At 43.7% G+C, this 19,591-nt stretch overlaps 2 protein-coding genes across 2 annotated transcripts; one reads left to right on the top strand and one right to left on the bottom strand.

Annotated features, from left to right (window-relative positions):
* Window positions 1-376: 376 nt before the first annotated feature.
* Window positions 377-4,885, bottom strand: nkiras1 (NFKB inhibitor interacting Ras-like 1). Its single transcript, XM_080485691.1, has 4 exons — window positions 4,756-4,885; window positions 4,400-4,500; window positions 3,033-3,274; window positions 377-2,675 (listed from the first exon to the last, which is right to left on the bottom strand). The coding sequence occupies exons 2-4, from the start codon at window positions 4,491-4,493 to the stop codon at window positions 2,433-2,435; spliced, it is 579 nt and encodes a 192-aa protein (XP_080341817.1). The 5' UTR covers window positions 4,494-4,500; window positions 4,756-4,885; the 3' UTR covers window positions 377-2,432.
* Window positions 4,886-5,639: 754 nt separating this feature from the next.
* rpl15 (ribosomal protein L15) lies at window positions 5,640-9,691 on the top strand. Its single transcript, XM_080485579.1, has 4 exons — window positions 5,640-5,711; window positions 6,543-6,724; window positions 6,808-6,944; window positions 9,339-9,691. The coding sequence occupies exons 2-4, from the start codon at window positions 6,553-6,555 to the stop codon at window positions 9,642-9,644; spliced, it is 615 nt and encodes a 204-aa protein (XP_080341705.1). The 5' UTR covers window positions 5,640-5,711; window positions 6,543-6,552; the 3' UTR covers window positions 9,645-9,691.
* Window positions 9,692-19,591: the final 9,900 nt, after the last annotated feature.

Here is a 19,591-nt window from a genome sequence, read left to right as displayed (position 1 = left end):
TGAGAGAGAGAGAGAGAGAGAGAGAGAGAGAGAGAGAGAGAGAGAGAGAGAGAGAGAGAGAGAGTGAGAGAGAGAGAGAGTGTGAGTGAGTGAGTGACCTCCACAAGCAGCAGGGCTGCAGATACCACTCTAAAGTCTGCGATGACCTTAAACTCGTCTCGAGATGTTTGTGTTATTTGAAATGCGTTTCTATCTACATGTAGAAGTCATGAGTCATGATGAGCTCCCTTTAGCGGCTACATGAGGATTTTGCAGCCAAAACAGCAAGAAAAGTTTTAAGTCTGTAATTTATTTTAGTTGTTAACCTGCTGGATAACAATGTTGTGCTTCTGAAGAACTCAGAGGAAATGAACCACGAGGTGAAACGAGGCGTTTTGGTTCCATCATTTTATTTCATTCAGTGCATTTCAAGACTTCTACAAGCAGCACGTCACACGTTGGCGCCACGACAACGTCACAGGAAGCTGGCGGCTCTTCGCCCAACAGAGGAACGTTAAAGTGACAAAAATAAATTAGTTACAAAATAAATATCTTCCTCCCAAACACACTTTTGCTACCGTTAGCGATGCGCAGCGTTAGTGATGCGTCGTGTTAGCGCACGTTTGCGACGCACAGCATTTGCGACGCACAGTGTTGGCTCGCAGCATTAGCAACACGCAGTGTTAGCGACAAGCAGCGTAAGCTCACAGCAGAGACAGCGACCGCAGCATTAGCAATGCGCAGCGACAGCAATGCACAGCGTTAGTGACATGCGGCGTTAGCGTTAACGCGCAGCGTGAGCAACCGCAGCGTTAGCTCGCAGTGTTAGTGACGCGCAGCGTTAGCTCGCAGCGAGCTGATCAAAGTACCGACAGGAAGAATTATTGCAGCAGAACTTTAAGTCCTGACGAAGGAACATTCAAGACATTCTCGTTTTATTTTCCAGACCCACAAACTTCACTCTCAGCTGATTACAAAGCTACGACCAGGTGACAGACGTGTGAAGTTCAGCTGAGGAAGTCGCTACGCAAGAACTCGCTAAACGTTATTGCGTTGAAATGTTCCAGCTTAATGTTAATATACGAAGATTCGCTACATTGTGATGCCGATTTCTTAGAACTTAAAAGAAATTTCCGTGAACTGATTCCTTTTTTAATTGTATTTTCACTTGAGCATCTCTAACACGACAAAGATTTTAACTACGACCTAAATGATTCAGTTTTTACATTGCCCTCATAATCTGGTCCATGATGAGAAACATGCAGTTGAGAATGGTTAGTTGGACGCTAACGCTAAATAAAAGGAGGCACATTAGCACTGAAATTATAACGTACGATTTCATTCTGGAGGTTTGGCCTCCGTGTTTCACACCACAACCTTTACAGACACGGTTTGAGAGAATTTCTAACGTTTTCCTTTGTGTCAAAGAGAAAAGAAACGGGTTATATTTACTTTACTACATTTTCCAGACTAGAAGCCAAACTTCTGATTATTTGGCTTTCTGGCAAACAAGTAATTTAATATCGATACATCTCACCTTTGGCCACTAGATGTCTCTGTATTACAATATCACCAAAGTTTCTGGAGACGGCTAAACCTGGATTGTGTCGTTTGTCAGATTTGACTTCTAGTCCAGTAAATACAGTAATATCTTCACAAAATTCAAAACAAACATACAACTTCAATAATCGTGAAATGTCTAATGGTCTAATCCTTTTTCTACAAACATGAATCAAAGTTAGCTTTTTATTCAGCTTAAATCACAAGATCTTCTCATTAAATATTGAATATTTGAAGTAAAATCTGGATTTATGCTGATTCAATAATTAAAAGGAGAAAAACACCCATCAAAATGGGAAATTCCCCAAACTTCAGAGCTTTACCAAGAAATGAAAAGTGCAGGAGGAATTTAGAACATCCAAACTTCATCAGTTGGGAAATGTCCAAACTTTGAAGAGGGAATTTTCCAACTTTACGGCTTCTGAGCTTCGTGAAACAAACGAAAATTTGCTTGATTCTAAAGAAAGTGCATTGATCAATTAATAGGCTTCTCATTTCTGTATCCACGAACCAACGTGACACACGCCAAGGAAATGTTTGGATTTTACCACTTCAGGGGAGGTTAAGTTGCATCAATGCTACATTAGCTTAGCGGTGTAATTACCGTATTTCCCAGAATATAAGTCACATTTGATCTTTTTATTGCCACAAGATGAAAACCGGCAGCAGAAAACGTCATGCTCAAAGTTATCGTAGAAAAGAAGCCTTCTTTAGTCGGTAATTTAACCCACATTGTGACTTATAGTCCAGAGAATACGGTAAAGAGCAGCACATCCTGGAATTCATGGAGCCTCTTCTTCAAGTGTGGGAGGGGACAGGAGACAGGAGTCAAAGAAGTTGGAGAGCTGAGATCTAAAGAGCCTGAAGGGGCGTGGTATGTAGGGGGCGGGGCCTCAGACGTCATTGCCCGCTGTGCCCTTGCTTTTGCGCCCGGGCAGGGGGAAGCTGGACTTGCTCTGCGGCTGCGTGAGGCGACTGGTGAGCTGCGTGAAGGGCTCGATGAGCGAGGAGCGCTCCGTGACGCTCACCTCCCACAGCTTCACTTTCTCGCTGCGAGCCCACTGCTGCGCCGCCTCCGCCTCCACCTGACGGCGCTCCCGCAGGTCGCTCTTGTTCCCTAGAACCACCAGCGCCACCTGGAGGAGAGCGACAGCACACCGGGCTGGGTTGAGGGTTCAGATGGTACCTGGGGCTTTTCATGGATTGGACGCTACACGACGTCTAGCCACGCTACACGACGTCTAGCCACGCTACACGACGTTTTTCCATGTGAGACGACATTTAGCCACATTTTGCTATTTTAGTCGTTTTAGATTAATTTTAAAACATTTGGAGCTACGAAACAACATAAAGAAAACAACCTAAAAAACATATAATGTTGTTTGACAATATTTACTTGAATCAATCCTGCTTCTTTGAACCATTTCTGTGAGCGCTTTGCTAAAGTCCTGAGCCTCACACTGCCTCAGCTCCTCCTTGTCCCTGGACCTCACCTCCTTCTTGTCCCTGGAGCGGTCGATCTCCTTCTTCAGAGCGTCCAGCCTTCTGAAGGACTCCAGACTGTCCACGCTGTAGACGAGCACGAAGCCGTCGGCCACAGAGAGGTAGTGTCTGGGCAGCTCCAGTCCATCCTGCAGGCCCCGGGTGTCGTAAAGCCTCAGCTGCTCCCGCACGCCGCGGTCCGTCTCCACCGAGGCCACGTACACATCCTCCTGCGTCCCGCTGGACTCCGAGCCTGAACCATGAGGGAACATCCTCCACTAACGTAAACCCGTAGAGCCAGAGGGAGGGATATCGCAAGATCACCCACGCTAACTTACTGCAACTCCAATATAAATACTTTGTGGTGCAAAGTACAGAAAACGTGCAAAAGACATTGAGGCTAATGCTATTCTGCTAGCAGTGAGGTAGCATGCTTTCATGTTCAGAGCATCATGTTGAGCCTCGGTGGTCTCCAATGTCCACTACTCTTAAAAGAACTGTTAAAAAGTCTTTTTTTTTGGTGATTTGTACAATTTGCTTGGTTGTTCTTTGGGCCAGATTGGAGCCTTTCAGGGCCGGTCACACCCCGGGGGTCAAAGAGAAGAAAATACTTGTCTTCATACCATTAGCCGCAATTTGGCCATATTAGCCACCTTTAGCCCCATTAGCCACATTTAGCCAAGGGTACATACGAAATGTCCCTCCTATCTTCTCATCTATGGACTTTACCTTAACCCCGTGGATGACGTCACAGGGTTAAGGAAAGGTGTTAGAAGGCTTCCTGAAGGAGTTAGTGAAAGTCCGCCATGATGGGGAAAGAACTACAATTTTCCGAAAATGCACTCCGAAAAGCGCATTTGGGTTTTATATGATTTAAAGTTGTTCAATGCAGATTACTGCTTTGGTAACTTACATGATCTGCTCCCTTTTTCCAACACCATGAGTTTCCCTGAACGCTTGGGTGACTGGGTCCCTTTAAATGTTGTTGCTGCAAGGAATTGTGGGGCAGCATGAGCTCGCCTCAGTGGCTCCTAAGCTAAAGGAGGCTCTGAAGGGAGCAACGAGCCTCCTTTCCTTTGCTGATTGAGAATTCGGACAGTCCTTATCATGGCCGCCACATAAAAACCCTTCCGGGGTTAAGGACAAGTCGATAGATAAGGAGATAGGAGGGACAATTCGGACGTACCCCAGGTCTAGCCTACATTAGTTCGTTCTACAGAAGGTCTCAACCTCTTGAGTCTGGTTCTTGCAGGTTTAATAAGGCTATGCGACTTTTTCCTTTTGACCATCTCCTTTGCTTGCTCGTGTGTAATGGTTGGTTTTCCTCTATAACAGTGCCCCAGAACGGTGCTATAAGAAATGGAACTGAGTTACTCACCGACAGTGTGATTTCCGTAGAGCAGCTGCTCCAGAATGGCAGTTTTTCCCACCGCAGCTTGACCACAAACCACCACTTTACAGCCTTTTCCCATTTCAAACCTGCAGGAGATTAACAGGACATTTCTCTCAAGAGATCCGGACTCCTCTTAAACATCTCCAAACACACCAGACTCCTCTAAAACGCCTGGAAACCTCCTCTCAGTTGGCTCTTTCTGCTCTGAATGCTGAGACACTGATTTGTTTTTAGCCTCTACAGCGACAGAGCTAACATGTTAGCCGCAGCGTTTTGTAAACACCAGAAAAAGCCAAAGGAGAAACATTCTCCTCGTCCAACAATGAATTAATGTTACGTACCCGACGCAGGTGGAAAACTATCTTGTCAAGATCATAAATGCAGAAACACGACAGCAGCTCCCATTCTGCCCGGCTATTTTGCTGACATGCTAATGTTCTGCACTCACGGCGCATGCGCGATTCAAAGCCTGTTAATCTCGCGAGAGTTCACAAAGTAACGAGACTCTTTTTTTTTTAAAGTTGAAAAAAGACTAAATAAACAAAGACATTCGCGTATACGTACAACAAATTTAAAAAAAAATATTAATACTAGATACCATTAAAGAAACAAAGAAAGAAAAGGTTTGATTTGTAAATCCAATTGGTGAATAATGTCAAATTTAAATTTAACAGCTTTTGTAAAAATTGGTTAATTGAAAATGCATTATTAGTAGTAGTAGTAGTAGCAATAGTAGTAATAGTAGTATTAGTGATTGTAATGATGTCTAATAATTGTCTTTGTGTATTTATTCTCACACATAATTTACTAGAAAGGAATAAAATACACATACTTTATTAATCGCTGACGAAACTCTTCACTCATGCACATATGCATATTAGCTCAAACTTGGAGAGAATATGCTTTTTTGTTTTTGGAGGGGTAATGTTTTTACACACACACACACACACACACACACACACACACACACACACACACACACACACACACACACAGTAATTATTTTCTCTGTGTAATTGAATGTTCTTATTCTTGCTGTTCTTGTTCAGGTTGTTGAACTTGTAAACTTAAATTCTTGCTTAAACTCATCAAGCAAAACGAGGAACTATTGTTGTAGAAGGGAAACATAGAAGGGTAATTGGATTAATAAAAAATAATATCAATTTTGTCGCTTTTTTGGTCCTAAAGAATGAAGACTACATTTCCCATGATCCTCAGCGGCTCTGACGCAAAGCCGTCGCTGCAATAAGGCATTCTGGGAACGTGCGCTCTCTCTTTCCGGCTGGTTCGCCATCATGTAAGCGAGTTTCTCTCTATTTTAGACCAACAGTCATCCATTAAAATCCTCATTTTCAGTGGTTCATCCGCATCATCCACTCACCCGACAGACAGAACGGTCTTTGAATGTCTGCGTCGGGTCGTTATTTCGCGGTTACCGTGTTTAGAAGCGGAGATCGGAGCTTTATTTTACCGCTGCTGTGGGTTAGCTGTTTAGCTTCAGCAGGCTAACGTCTCTTAAGGGTTTCCATTTGATTTAAAGTCACAGTTTGCGTCCGACACGTGTTAAACTGGTGCATTCTGCTATGATATTAGCGTTTTCTGAATTAGAAAATATAAACGTTGCTCTGGAAGCATTCGTGAGGGCATTCTGCTAAAATTAGCATGCTAGATGTTTTCCCATTGAGGAGCATGGTTCAACGGAATTCATTAAAACTTCTCAACTTCACTTTATGCAGTTATTTGGTTTAAATCTGTTGCTTTGCCTTCATTATACTCATGTTACATTCCAGCATTCTGGCAAACCTCACTTAAAGTGAGTTCAAGTTAAAGAATGCAGGGTTTTCTTTTAAGAAATAACTTCGATTAAATGTAAGATTATTTAAGTCTAATTCAAACCAGTTGTATTGTGTTTGTAGTTTTGTAGATTGCTCCTACTTCTCTTTCATATAGAGATGTGTGTCCAGTGTTATTTTGCATGCTTTTTTTTCCCCTTCTAATGTCCACAGTGAATGTTAAAAACTGAAATTCTGGTCAGATTAAAACCTTTAATATTGCGTACTCTTGCAGTTCTTTACTAATGAGTCTCAGGTTTAAGATGTCATCTTAATGTCTCCTGTCTCGTCCTCAGATAAGTCACCATGGGAGCGTATCGGTATATGCAGGAGCTGTGGAGGAAGAAGCAGTCGGATGTGATGCGCTTCCTGCTGCGTGTGCGCTGCTGGCAGTACCGTCAGCTGTCCAACCTGCACCGCGCCCCTCGACCCACCCGGCCCGACAAGGCTCGCCGGCTGGGCTACAAGGCCAAGCAGGGTGAGTGAACCGCCCGGCGCCGTCATCTCGTTGTTCCCCGTTTGTCTCCCGGCTGTGCTGATCGCGCTTCCTTCTCAATGCAGGATACGTAGTCTACCGTGTCCGCGTTCGCCGTGGAGGTCGCAAACGCCCCGTGCCCAAGGGCGCCACCTATGGCAAGCCGGTGCACCACGGAGTCAACCAGATCAAGTTCGCCCGCAGCCTGCAGTCCACCGCTGAGGTACGTCCTTCTCCACTGGGTGTTTTGTTTTATTTTGTGGCTTGTTTACATCCTTTTCTTCCTCCCTGGTCCTCTGGGCCCGTTATCCTCGTGTCCTCCGGCTCTGATACCTGAATGAGACGTCGAGCTCAGCAGAAGCCTGGGAATGGACTGTTAAATCAGGAACGTATAGAAACCGTGCAGGATAGTGGCTCCTTAGAGACAAACAACAAAGGGGTTGATGAGTTCTTCAGAAGGCTGTCAAACTTTGGATTAACTGGATGAGAGAACTTTATGTTTAGCTGATTTATTGTAAAAATGTTCCTGAAATGTATACAGATCCTTTATAAGCCTGTATTCACAAAAACTCCATCAGACTGTAGAGCTGCTGGAGTCGAGGGCCTCTTGCTCCCTGCAGGACTGGAGTTCAGTACTTAACACTCTGCAGAGTGTTCAGACTCAACATCTTCCAGAAACTTCCTGAAGCCTTTAAAGCTGATGTATTAGCTCATGATGGAGATGAGCTGTTTTCTTCTCAGACCTTCAACATAATCTAGCCTAAGTGTTGCGTCCCAGCAGCCGTCTGTCAGGATTACTTGATGCTTTTGCTGTTTACAGGTTTAAACTGAATAACCGTACTTAAGTAATCCTCTTTTTCTGGATCTTGGATGTAGACATTCTCGGGGAGCTCGTTCCTCTCTACTTTTATAAAGTAGTCGATATAATGTTAATTCGTATTTTCCCCAGTAACAAGCCGTTGTGTCGTGACGTGAGCAGCTCCTCCAGGCTGTGAGGTGTTTGAGGAAACGTCAAAGCGTCTGATTCTTCAGGTTTAGCTCAGGAAGAGTCGCCACGAGCCAACAGTGGTTGGAATTCACACTGGAAATTTGGTTGTAGCTCATTTGAAATGGGGAAAATTTCAAAAACGACTATCAGACGGTTTTAATGAAGGAAGTGTGACCAGGCGCTTCTTCACAAATTCCGTCTTCACTATCACGACGGAAGATTTCACCATCCTAACAAAACTGAGGGTAAATCACTAAGGTTGGTGATTTAAATTGTGTTTACGTGTGAGAACGAGGCGAGTTCATAGAGCAGCATTCAGACACAATCCAGAGCTGTACAAGGGAAGAAAGGAAATACTTTAAAGCAAGGCGGTTTAAAAAAACAAAACAGAAAAAAGCACAAAGTTTATTCAGATAAATTTAAGTAAAATCCATTGTTTCTTTTTAAAATAAACAAAAAAACCTTTTAAATAGTGATTTAGGCTCCGATTTAAAAGCAACGGGAAGTTTGTTGCCCTGAAGATGATTCTGAAACCAAAACACTTCCCCGGGTGTTCAGGGAGCATCTGACCACTGAGGCATCGCAGGGAAACGCATAACGTCATCGGTGTTCGCCGTGTTTCTATTTACCAGAATGCGCTGGTCTGAGCCATGCGGTCTTTATAAGGAAACTCGGGGAAGCATGAACGTCTGTCTGGAGTTCTGCAGCGTCCTGAGCAGAGGAAGCGTCCAGCACAAGGTGGAAGACTCGTATCACAACTGAAGTGATGTAGATTTAGTGACACAATCTGAGCTCAAGGGGTTCGCCTGAAACCTACGATACAGACCCGTGTTAACCATCTGCGTGAGCTCGCCACGTGATCGGATCATCATTAATGCCACGTCTGAACGGGACCAGAGACCAGAAGTCCTGGAAGTGGATCTTTAACACAAAATTCTAATCGAGAAAATTGAGAAACCGTTCAAACTGTGTCCAGGTTCCTCCGTTTATAAAAGCAGCTCTTGGGACTTTTGGAGTCGATGTCAATCGTAGATGTTTTCAGTCCTCTCATCTGAATGTTGTAGAAAATACAACCCAGGCAGCGTTTCGTCTCATAATCACTCCACAGACGCATGAAGCAGCACGTTGGATGTTTACCTGCAGCGGCTGCCGGCTCGCCACGCTCAGGATAGTTTAACATGAAGGTCTGAGAAGAAAACCGTTGATCACCACCGTGAGCTCAAACACCTGCTTCGCTTATTAATGAAGCTTTAAACGCTTCAGGAAGTTTCTGGAAGGTTTTCTGAACTCGATGAAGGGATGCTGAACGTTACACCTCCAACTGCAAGCTTGAGTAGCTTTTAAAATGTTGTGGTGGTTGACATTTGTGAAGCTTCAAATTGCTTCGAGTCCAATATTTGAAATGTGTTGTGATGATAAATTGTACTAAACTTGGCCCTTTGTATCATTTCCTGTTTTGATGAGAATATTTTCTAGAAACCCCATAAATGTTTAGTCTCCTCGTCCTGCTTGAGCTAAGTGTGTTGAAGTTCCGTCTTGTTTCCACTGGGTGTCGCCAGAGTTCAGATTCTGTGTCAGCAGTGATGTTACTCACAGACTTCACCTCTCTTTGTCCTCTGTCTGTTCCAGGAGCGTGCAGGCCGCCACTGCGGCGCTCTGCGAGTGCTCAGCTCCTACTGGGTGGGCGAGGACTCCACCTACAAGTTCTTCGAGGTGATCCTGGTCGACCCCTTCCACAAGGCCGTCCGCCGCAACCCGGACACCCAATGGATCACCCGGGCCGTGCACAAGCACAGGGAGATGCGTGGCCTGACGTCGGCAGGCAAGAAGAGCCGCGGCCTGGGCAAGGGCCACAAGTTCCACCTGACCATCGGAGGGTCACGACGTGCCGCCTGGAAGAGGCGCAACACCCTGCAGCTGCACCGCTACCGCTAGAGCACGTCTGTACAGTCCAATCAATAAAAAAAAACCTTTTTATGGTGCCGGTCCGTCCTGTCCTCATTCACCCTCCTCTTCAGAGCAGCACGCTCCGGAAGGTTCTGTCTAATGACCTTTAAACTGGCGGAGAAAACCACTGCACCAACATCCTGACTGAAAGTCACCTCAAAAACTGGTGGCCCTATTTCATCTAAAGTTATATAAAGTTAAAGTAGGACATCAAACTTCCATCCAGCCTGCAGCTTGTGACGCTGTGCTACTTACACACACACACACTAAAGCCTGACGGTGCTCGTCTTCCACTCAGGAATACAAAGATGATTGTAAGTAGTTTGTTTAAAGTCACGATCTGCAGCCTTCTGTCTCTGACCCATTTTAAAACCAGTCACTACGTTAAAAACACTAAACACGTGTCAGACACCCTTGAAATTGTACACATTTATGTTTTGCAAACTTGAGTTTTTTTAATTAGTCACACATCAATGAAATCCAGTTCTAAGTGACACTAATGGAAGAAATTAACTGTCACACATTGGTCAATGAACTAAAGCTAAAAGAAATCACAAAACATCAATTTAAAAAATACCAACACAATCAGTGACAAAGACAAAGGAAAATATACATATGGAAGTGAAAAAACTACACATTAAATATTTGTGGGATTGTCTTAATTCAAAAGGTGAAGCTACATTAGAGGCACAAGTATTTGTTTACAGTAAAACAATTCTTCAGTTTCATTGAGTTCTCAACAGAATGTTCAAAATAAAACATTTAATAGTCCTGCCACCAGCAGAGCTCTAATTCAAGCTGACCTGATCCACACCAGTCTCCTGTTTAATTCTTCTGAATTCTTTGGATTATGTTTTAATCCATTTTATGCATCCCCAAACCATGATGCTGCCTCCACCGTGCTTGACAAGTCAGTACTGTGCATGCCGGAGATGATGCTTCGCCTGTCGTTATGGCGCTCATGTCATCAGGAGGAAGATTAATCATCGAGGAGGTGGAACAATCGACACCAGCTTGGCTGCTGCAGCGTCTGTGATGTGTGAGTAGACGGTGGAAGTAGTTTTTCTGCACATGCTCAGTAGAGGGACAAAAACAAACATGGCTGCCTCCAGTGTCGCGACTCCCAGTCCATATTCTCCTGGGACTTGGTAGTTTTATTTTGACAGTCACCGTAATAACAATCCAACTTGGTCGTCTGTACACTAGAATGTCTGTGTTCTCAAAATGTTAATGTTCTTTTTATTATATAAAAAAAAAACAACAGCACCCACTAGTGGCCTACATGCTAACTACATCATTTTCAGTTTTTCTGCAGTTTCTGTGTAAACGGACACAGTTTCGAAAATATTTCTGTGTGAATGTGAAACTTTTAGAAAATCAAAAAGCACAAATGATGCGTTTTCACTTTGGTTTGAACGAGGACGTCAACAAGTCTTTATGTGGGGAAAAAAATCTCACAACGCAGGTTTTCTGCAGCTATGTATTGCTTTAGTGCTCTAAGGTGTCTTCCTTTTGTTTACACAGAGGTATTTTCCCCTCATGGGCTTCATGTTTGACACTCCTGCTCCTTTCATTTCACTTATTAGTGCATTTGGACGGGACAGTGCATATTAATGAAGGAGCCATCGCTTCACCAGGTTACTGTAAATATAGCACAATGCTAATTTCCATCCATTGTCCTAATGATCACAGGTTTAGTAGTTGATCAGCCATATCTTGTAGTTTTTTTTAAACCAACAAAGGTGGAGCTTTCTCAGATCTAGATCTAGATATAGATAGATATAGTATTCCAGCTTCTGCAGCCTTTAACAGACGAGGCATTCTGTGCAAAAGAGGACTTTCTCAATCTAATTTCACAAACTCTCTCTGACTATTTCTTTTTTTGGATCAAATCCCTCAGGGGCGGTGGGGCCGTCCTATTGCATGGATTCTAATATTAGGCAGACACTTTTAAATAATTAAAAATTCTCAACGCTGAGAAGTTTATTTATTTTTATTTTTTTAATTGTACAACAGCGTAGTTGAAGTGATTCTCTCCTGTCAAGAGACTCACTTCAACTGATCTGAAAATCCTCTCCGGTTTTGAACGGCTGACAGGAATCCGGCCAGACATCTTGATGGTTCCACTGTTTCTCCCATGAGAACTGTTATTGCGACTGTGCCTGAAGAAACCCCCAGGGCTTTTCACACTTTCTGAACCGACTGACCTTCCTGTCCAACAAGTCATGACGAATGTTTGTGCCTTGACTTGGTTGAGGAATTCCTGCCCGGTATTGACGGCTCAACAGTAGAATGTGGATATTTGCTTAACACCAGTGACCTCCCCCCCCAAAAGCTTTTGAAGATGTGTGCACTTTGTGGAACGTTGTTATCAAGAGTTGAGCAATCTCCAGTATGACACAGGTCTGGGTTTGATGTTGTTGCTTTACGCTGATGGTCTCCGTTTCACTCTGTCGTTCTGGTAACTCGCACTGTAGGAGGACGGCTCTGAAGCAACCCCATTAAAAGACTGAACTTTGGTACCTTGGACTGAACGAACCCTCCAGGTCAAGTTGACAACACATTCCAGTCTTTAGCTTCAGCGGCGGTTTTCCTGGCCTGACGAGTGGAAAAGGTCAACCGAGTCCGTTGAAGGGTGGGGTGATGAACATCTCTCGTGTTACTCCAACCTCCCTCCATTGTCTGCACGTACATACTAACCCAATGACCCAGTGCAGAGCCCCCCAAAAAAGAAACTGGAGAATAGGACAGCAAAGCGTGGGACTGCAGGCTCCTAAATAGATTTCATTGTAGTGAGCGAGGAAACGTAGCTGGGGCTGCCAGCGGATTGGGAATCGCCAGATCCTGCCTTCTGTTTGGAAACAGAGGAATGAAGCACTTCCATGTCAGGCTAACCCGGGAGGAATTCAGCCGATGTTTTCAACCCGCTGACGCTCGGCCAAGTGTTCTTCCACAGTATCTGGTTATGTTCAGTAAATCAACATCATCAGTGGTACATCTCAATATGATGTGTTGACGATTTTACGAAAGCTTTAGGAGAAATTTTCTTGTTCGAAGCTCCAGGTTTGTTTTGGTCAGAGGTCAAATGAAAGAGTCTATTGTGGCTTTACCAGTGGTACCTACTTGGCACAACTCGGCTTTTAGGCTTTTCCACTACGTGTTAGTTGCCGGTACCAGGTACTTTCATGGTAGCAGATACTTTTCTGGTACCTGGTATTTTCATGGTACCAAATACTTTTCTGGGACCCGCTACGCGCATCAGGAGGTCTCCGAGCCACGAATACCAACGGTGTTTCAGATTAACCGGTTTCCTTGTTGACTGGTGACTGGCTCTGATGACTCCGCCCACGCCGCAGTAGCACTATGTCGTTATGGAAAACGAGCGAAGCTGAGTCGAGGTGAGTAGCGTGAGAACTGTGTAATGTTTACCCCAAAGAGTCTTAAGAGTGTTTTAAACATTCCAGGTCGACTGGAAAGAAGTTTAATCTGAATGAGTTTAGATCTGATTCAGGTACGGAGAGTCTTGATCTGGTGTAAAGAACCTGGAACTCGTTGAGAGACTTTGTCTATGGTTTAAAGGAGTCGTCACCCGGAAATCCCGCGATTCTTTGTTGTTAAAACACGTACATTGGTGTTGGACCTCAGTTGAAACTTGCCTGAAAATTTTTTTTGAAAGCAGCTGAGTTTTGTTTGTTTGGGCTCTTTGTTCAAACCAGAATCGCCCACAAGGGGGCACACCAAAAAATAGGAGGTTTAATTTTCATTAACACTAATATCGTGAACCCCCTCAGTTTAATTTATTTAACCACTAACCTCTAGCCGCTAGCTTCTAGTCGCGGCTAACAGGACTAGTATAAACGTTGAACCATGTGATTTACACATGAGCCTGTATTTCATTTTAAATAGTGTGTGTTGCTCTGCCTGGATGTTTCGAAGACGCTCCACGATCGTTTCTTCATTTTTATTTTTCGAGTGAGAAGCGGACTGCTATGCTATAGCTATGCTATCGTCATGATTGACAGTTCCTACAGTGAATCAAGACACGGCTCACATCCATACCAGTCAAAATGTCGCTTGTCTCTGGTAAGAGGAAGTTGTGGTCTGAAAAAGAGTCAGAGCAGCTCTATATACTGTATATCATTTTTTGCCCTAATAAATTTTAAGAATTTATTTTAAGACAATTTAAGGGAGGACTGGCTATGTGAGGATGCCAGCTGATGACTCCTTTAAAGAGTCTGGTTCTAGTTTAAACATTCAGGGTCCAGTTTAAAGAAGCCGTTTAAACGCAAAACTTTTCTGAAAACAAAACATAAAAACAATGGGGTTTCCACTTGAAGAGTAAACGGGGCCTCAAGTAAAGTCCACCATCCCTCTTCTATACGCCTTTATTCCATTTTAAACCACTTATTTCACTGCACCGTCTGTCCCATAGCTTTTACAATCTTCTTGTTCCACTTGAATGTTTCCTCTGATTGTTTCCACCTGTGTCCGATTGTCCCATCAGCATCCCTCCTGATGTGTATCAGTCCTTTGGTCTGTTTGACTTCCTGTGTCTTGATAAAATAACCGAAAGATCATGTGGAGGCTCTCAAACTCTTGCTGGCTACATGCTAATAAAAACTGAAATAATACCTTTTCTGTATCTCTATTTTTAACGAATAATAAAACTGTCATTTTTTCCCATTAATGTGTTTTCACTCCGTCTCTGATAAAAGCAGGAACAGCGCGTTTGTTTTAAAATGAATCTTCTTTAATGTGTCATTCCTCAAATTTAGGTCAAAGGAAATAGAAAATTTTAAAAGAAAAATCACCCCAGGCTTGAAATAATCCACACGATGGAAACAAAAGTGGTGTCCAGACACTTTTAAATACTCTGGGATAAATACTGCTCTTGTTTTGCAGCAGAGCAGCAAGAAAAGAAAATAGTTACTAAAAGTCTGCAGCTTTGTTTCCTCAAACATGCGACATTCCTGATTCCTGCACTCGACCTTGATTTTAAAGGGTTAAAGTGCAATTGGCCCAACTGATTGCCCTGCAGTTACCCCCAACATGCTGTAGGGGGCAGCAGTGGTAGAATTGAAGGTCAAACCAGGTCAGGAGTGGGGTAGATAACCGACCTTTCACCTCCATGTACAGACCCTACATGTAATCGTGACCCCTCGTCAAGGGTCAGAAGTGGGCGGGGCCACAGTTCTGCCTCCAGCAGGGGGCGTGTCGGGGGAAATATGCTCCACAGGTGAATGCAAAAAGGTTTCAACAATTCCGTGACATTCGTCGTCATCATTAGTCATCGTGGAGGAGAGCTCCGCCCACATTCTTCAGGAGACTGTAAAGCCCCGTTTCCACAGTGCCCCTTGGTGCCGGTACGGGTCAGGTCGGAACCGGTTGTTGTGCGTTTCCACTGACTCAGAACCGTTACCAACCGGTACCATTGGTAACCATTTCTCGCTACCCCTCCACTTGGGGTACCAGGCACAATGTGCCGGATATGAGGGGGAGGAGCTTCAACACTGCCGTCTGCTCATTGGTCCGTGACAACCGCTGTTCTCCCAGCAAGCAGCCATTTCCAATCAGTTCTTCTGCAGCAATCAAGTAACTTTTTTGAAAATGTCCTCCCGTTATGGCGTCACATCCTGCATGATTATGTAACCGTTCATAACCCCGCCTACATTTCAAATCGTTCCCCGTGTAATGGAAACGCGGCACTGATACGGGTCTGGTTACGGATAGTCAACCCCCACCTGACCGACACCGGTACCAAGGGGCACTGTGGAAACGGGGCTTAAGAGCGGCGATGCCGGAGCCCTGTCTCTCAGAAACGTCAGCCAAACAGGAAGTGGATCCAGCTCACGGTTTCTAAAAATGTGAGGAGGAAAAGTTCATGATGCATACAGATAATTTATTATATAACCTACCAACCTTTATTTGTTACTGATATGTCGGCTGATACAGAATGAGTTTCATGGTTGTTTGTTTGTTTGTATCCTGATTAAAGTGAGGAAAGAGCCTGATCTGCTTTAATACAGTGAAATTCTGCACGTCTTAATACACAAAGAGTCCACGCTAACACCTGACACAAAGTGCTATCAAGCTTCGTTCATCCAGCGATGGCTTCCATTGGGAAGATTTTGGGGTCCAGAGTCTTGTGATCGGACCACCAACCTTCGGGATTGAAGATGATCCAATCCACCAAGCCAAGATTCAAGATAATGTTTACTGTCACTCAACAAAATGGTTGGAAATAGCTAAAAAGAAATCAGTCATGTTTCACAATTTGTGAAGAGAAAGTCGTTGGACATTGAAAAGGTGACCCCTTGATATGGAGAATCCAGAACGGGAAATGAACCCACAAACAACAAGGACAGAAATCACCAGTTGTCCACGTCTGCTTTAAGCCATGACAGTCTCTTCAGAGACGATAACTATCTTTCATGTGGTTAATGGTTTTCGTTTACACAGAATGTTTTCGCCAATTCAGCGTCAACAGAACGTTTCTTGTCCGAGGACACGGGGACCGGCGGTGATAAGAGGCAGAATCACCAATGACCGGCTCCACCTCCTGAAACCAAATCAGTACTCCACAGTAACAAGGCTCAAGGACTTTCCCGACTTTGGAAGCAACTGTCATTAAGTCAGACTCATTTCAGCTGGTTTTAATTGGTCGATGGCATCAGGATGACCAGAGACAGAAAGGTCCTGGTTTCACCAGCTGTCAGATGGCTGAGCTGCTGGAATGATTTCAAGTGAAAACAGTGTTATTGGTGCTCAAAACACAGCTTTCTGGAAACAGCTCCCAAGGTGGAACTTTTCAAAAACAAGTCCTGAATAGACGGCAGAAACGCTGCTACGGCACATGTGCACCATAGTCACTCGTAGTTCTGCACATGCTCAGTAGAGCCAATGAGAACAAAGTTTCCTCCGTGGTGTCATGACTCCCACTCCATATTCTCCTGGGACTTGGTACTTTTATTTTGACAGTCACCGTAATAAAAATCCAACTTGGTACTTTTATTTTGACAGTCACCCTAATAAGAATCCAACTTGGTAGTTTTTTTTTTAACAGTCACCATAATAACAACCCAACTTGGTAGTTTTATTTTGACAGTCACCATAATAACAATCCAACTTGGTAGTTTTATTTTGACATTCACCAATATAACAATCCAACTTGTTGGTCTGTCCACGAGAATGCCTGTGTTCTCCCGTTGTTAATGTTTAGAGCGTTTTGTTCTCTGCAGCATGTGTGTGTGTGCTTTCACATTACTAAAACTAACCCAACAGCAGCCATTAGTGGCCCAACATGAAAACTACGTCATTTTCTGTGTTTCCGATGTTGCCGTCCAGACGTACATTGTTTTCAGGACATTGTCATGTAAACGGGACCTTAAATCAACAAGCTGTGGAATGTGTTTCCAAAAGGCTTAAATGGAAATTCTGATTGTCCCATTATTCAGAGGGAATCTGGATTTTGGTGAGACGAGCGTAAATCTAAGATTCTAAGCGATCCACTCTGTGCAGCACGAAGAGGGAGATGTCAGGGTTTGGAGAGTGTTTTACTGACGCCGCAGGAGATTTTACTCCCATTTCAGGCAGCACTTAACCAACAACATCCTGCAGCAACGCACCATCCCATCTGGCTCAGCCTAATGGAAGCGCCATCAGTTGTAACAGGACAATTAGTCAAAGGAGGCCTCCAGGCTGTGGATGGACCGAGTGACCTGAGCCCTGCATCACATGACCTGAACTCCACAGTCACTCGACCTACTTTCTGCTTTTTACCTGTGTGCATTCCTCTGAAGGCTCTCCTCATGTTTACAGCTCTGAACCATCAATGCACCGCTGCTTTTTACTGAACTGTGATTCGTATGTAACTGAGATGGTCCTGGTCCCGGACTGATGAGGCAGGTCGACATTAATAATCATTTGTGGCAAAGAAGATCTTTGGAAAATGTGAAAATGGAAACACGCTCTCTTACTTGTGTCATCAGTTTTGTTAACATGAGGGAAAACCCGCTGCTTGATGATTTTAAAGTCCAACAATGAGGAGAAATCATCAAGATGTGACACAGATGTTCCAGATAAATGTGACGTAGCCTGATCTACTGAAGGGCTGCTTGTATAAAAACGGGCACATTCATTCATTCGTTTGCATCGTTGATGATTAATATTGTGTTTTTAACTTCTGAACTTGAGCAGCGGTGGACAGGAGGCTAGACTCGGAATTAGACGTTTGCAGGTTTGAATCCCACAGCAGACAAGTCAACACGTTGGTCCCTGAGCAAGACCTTTGACCCCTGTTGCTCCCCTTGCATTGTGCTGCGAGATATTCAGTGAGATGATCCTCCCCTTTGACTTCATAAGATATTATCTGTTTGGTCCATCTTGTAAAACCACCTGAATCTCCTCTGTTTAGCCGTGAATTAGAATTTTTATGCTAAATTCAAATGGATTTGCTGTAACGCTCCAGGATGTTTGATAACTTCCTCCACCAACACGTCCAACTCCACCGTCTCACATTGCATTTAGACTCAAAGCTCCGTCCACTCACTCTATGGCTGATTGAAGCAATGATGCGCATGATAATCCTTCACTGGGATACTTAGATTCCTGAGTAGATGATGCAGTTCAATGCATTTTATATAGAATTATGATTAATCAGGTCTATATCTTTCTGGAAACAAATATTCACTATGTTTTGCTCGAAACCACTGCATTGGTTTACTGTGGATCGATGGACACTAAGTCTCCATCCACACCAGCCAAAGCAGTGTGGTTTTCTCCCCGTATGACACGTCATTGTCCGCTATATACTCGTGTTGGATGGACTTCTTTATATGTTTGGACACTCAATCACTGGAGTGTTTTTATTTACAAGTGCATTGTAGTTCTGCTCCCATCCTACCTCCACACCTACGTCAGTCACAGAAACACGGAGTCTTATAATTTTTGTTCTCAGGATCTTCTTTTATTGTCTGTTCCTAAAGTCAGGACTGAACTGTGGGGAAAAGGCGTCCAGGTTTGCGGCTCCATCTGCTTGGAACAAACTACAAAAAAAACAGAAACTAAAAAAACCTGGTTTCACTGGACTCTTTTAAAAAGTTGCTTAGCGACTTGGATGCAGACACATCTGTCTGCAGATGTTTTGAATGACGGACTTAATTTTAATTTGTATATAATGTATTGCTATTTTTCTTATATGTTTTATGTGCCGGTTTTGTCTGGAACCTTCACCCCTTGGCCAGGACACTCTCGAAAAAGAGAATTTTAATCTCATTGAGGTTTTTTCTGGTAAAATAAAGGTTAAAAAAACAAAACACCATCAAAACGACGTAGTACACATGCCAGACTGGTACTGTAAAGCGGCCACAGAAATAAACCACCAAAAAATCCACCAAAAAAACGTTTTCATTCTCCTAAAACGCCGCACCATGTGGATGATTGGCCAGAAGGATGAGGTTACATGAAGTGGCATTGTCATGTGGACGGGTCCTAAAACACAATTTCATTACGATTCGATGTTGGCCACAGCAGCTCAAACCACCATCATGGAGTCACCAAGTTCACGTTGTTACACAAAAATTTGTTCTTTGGTGACATTTCTGGTGTTAAGGCAGTAAACACTTGGAACATTTACCGTATGTCACAAATGTGAGTTCACCCCTCAGATTTCTGCAAATATTTTATTGTGTCTTTTCATTGGACAACACTGAAGAAATGACACATTGCTACACCGTAAGGTAGTCAATGTACAGCTTGTATAACAGTGTAAATTTACTGTCCCCTCAAAATAACTCAATACACAGCCATTAATGTCTAAACCGTTGGCAACAGTAAGTGAATACACCCCCAAGTGAAAAGGTCCAAATTTGGCCCAAAGTGTCAATATTTTCTGTTACGACCATTATTTTCCTGCACTTAACCCTCTTGGGCATGGA

This window comes from Lipophrys pholis (assembly GCF_963383615.2).
Source record: "Lipophrys pholis genome assembly, chromosome: 17".
Taxonomy (NCBI): domain Eukaryota; kingdom Metazoa; phylum Chordata; class Actinopteri; order Blenniiformes; family Blenniidae; genus Lipophrys; species Lipophrys pholis.
The sequence above is the reverse complement of the archived record's forward strand: the minus strand, read 5'-3'. Positions and strand labels throughout refer to the sequence as shown.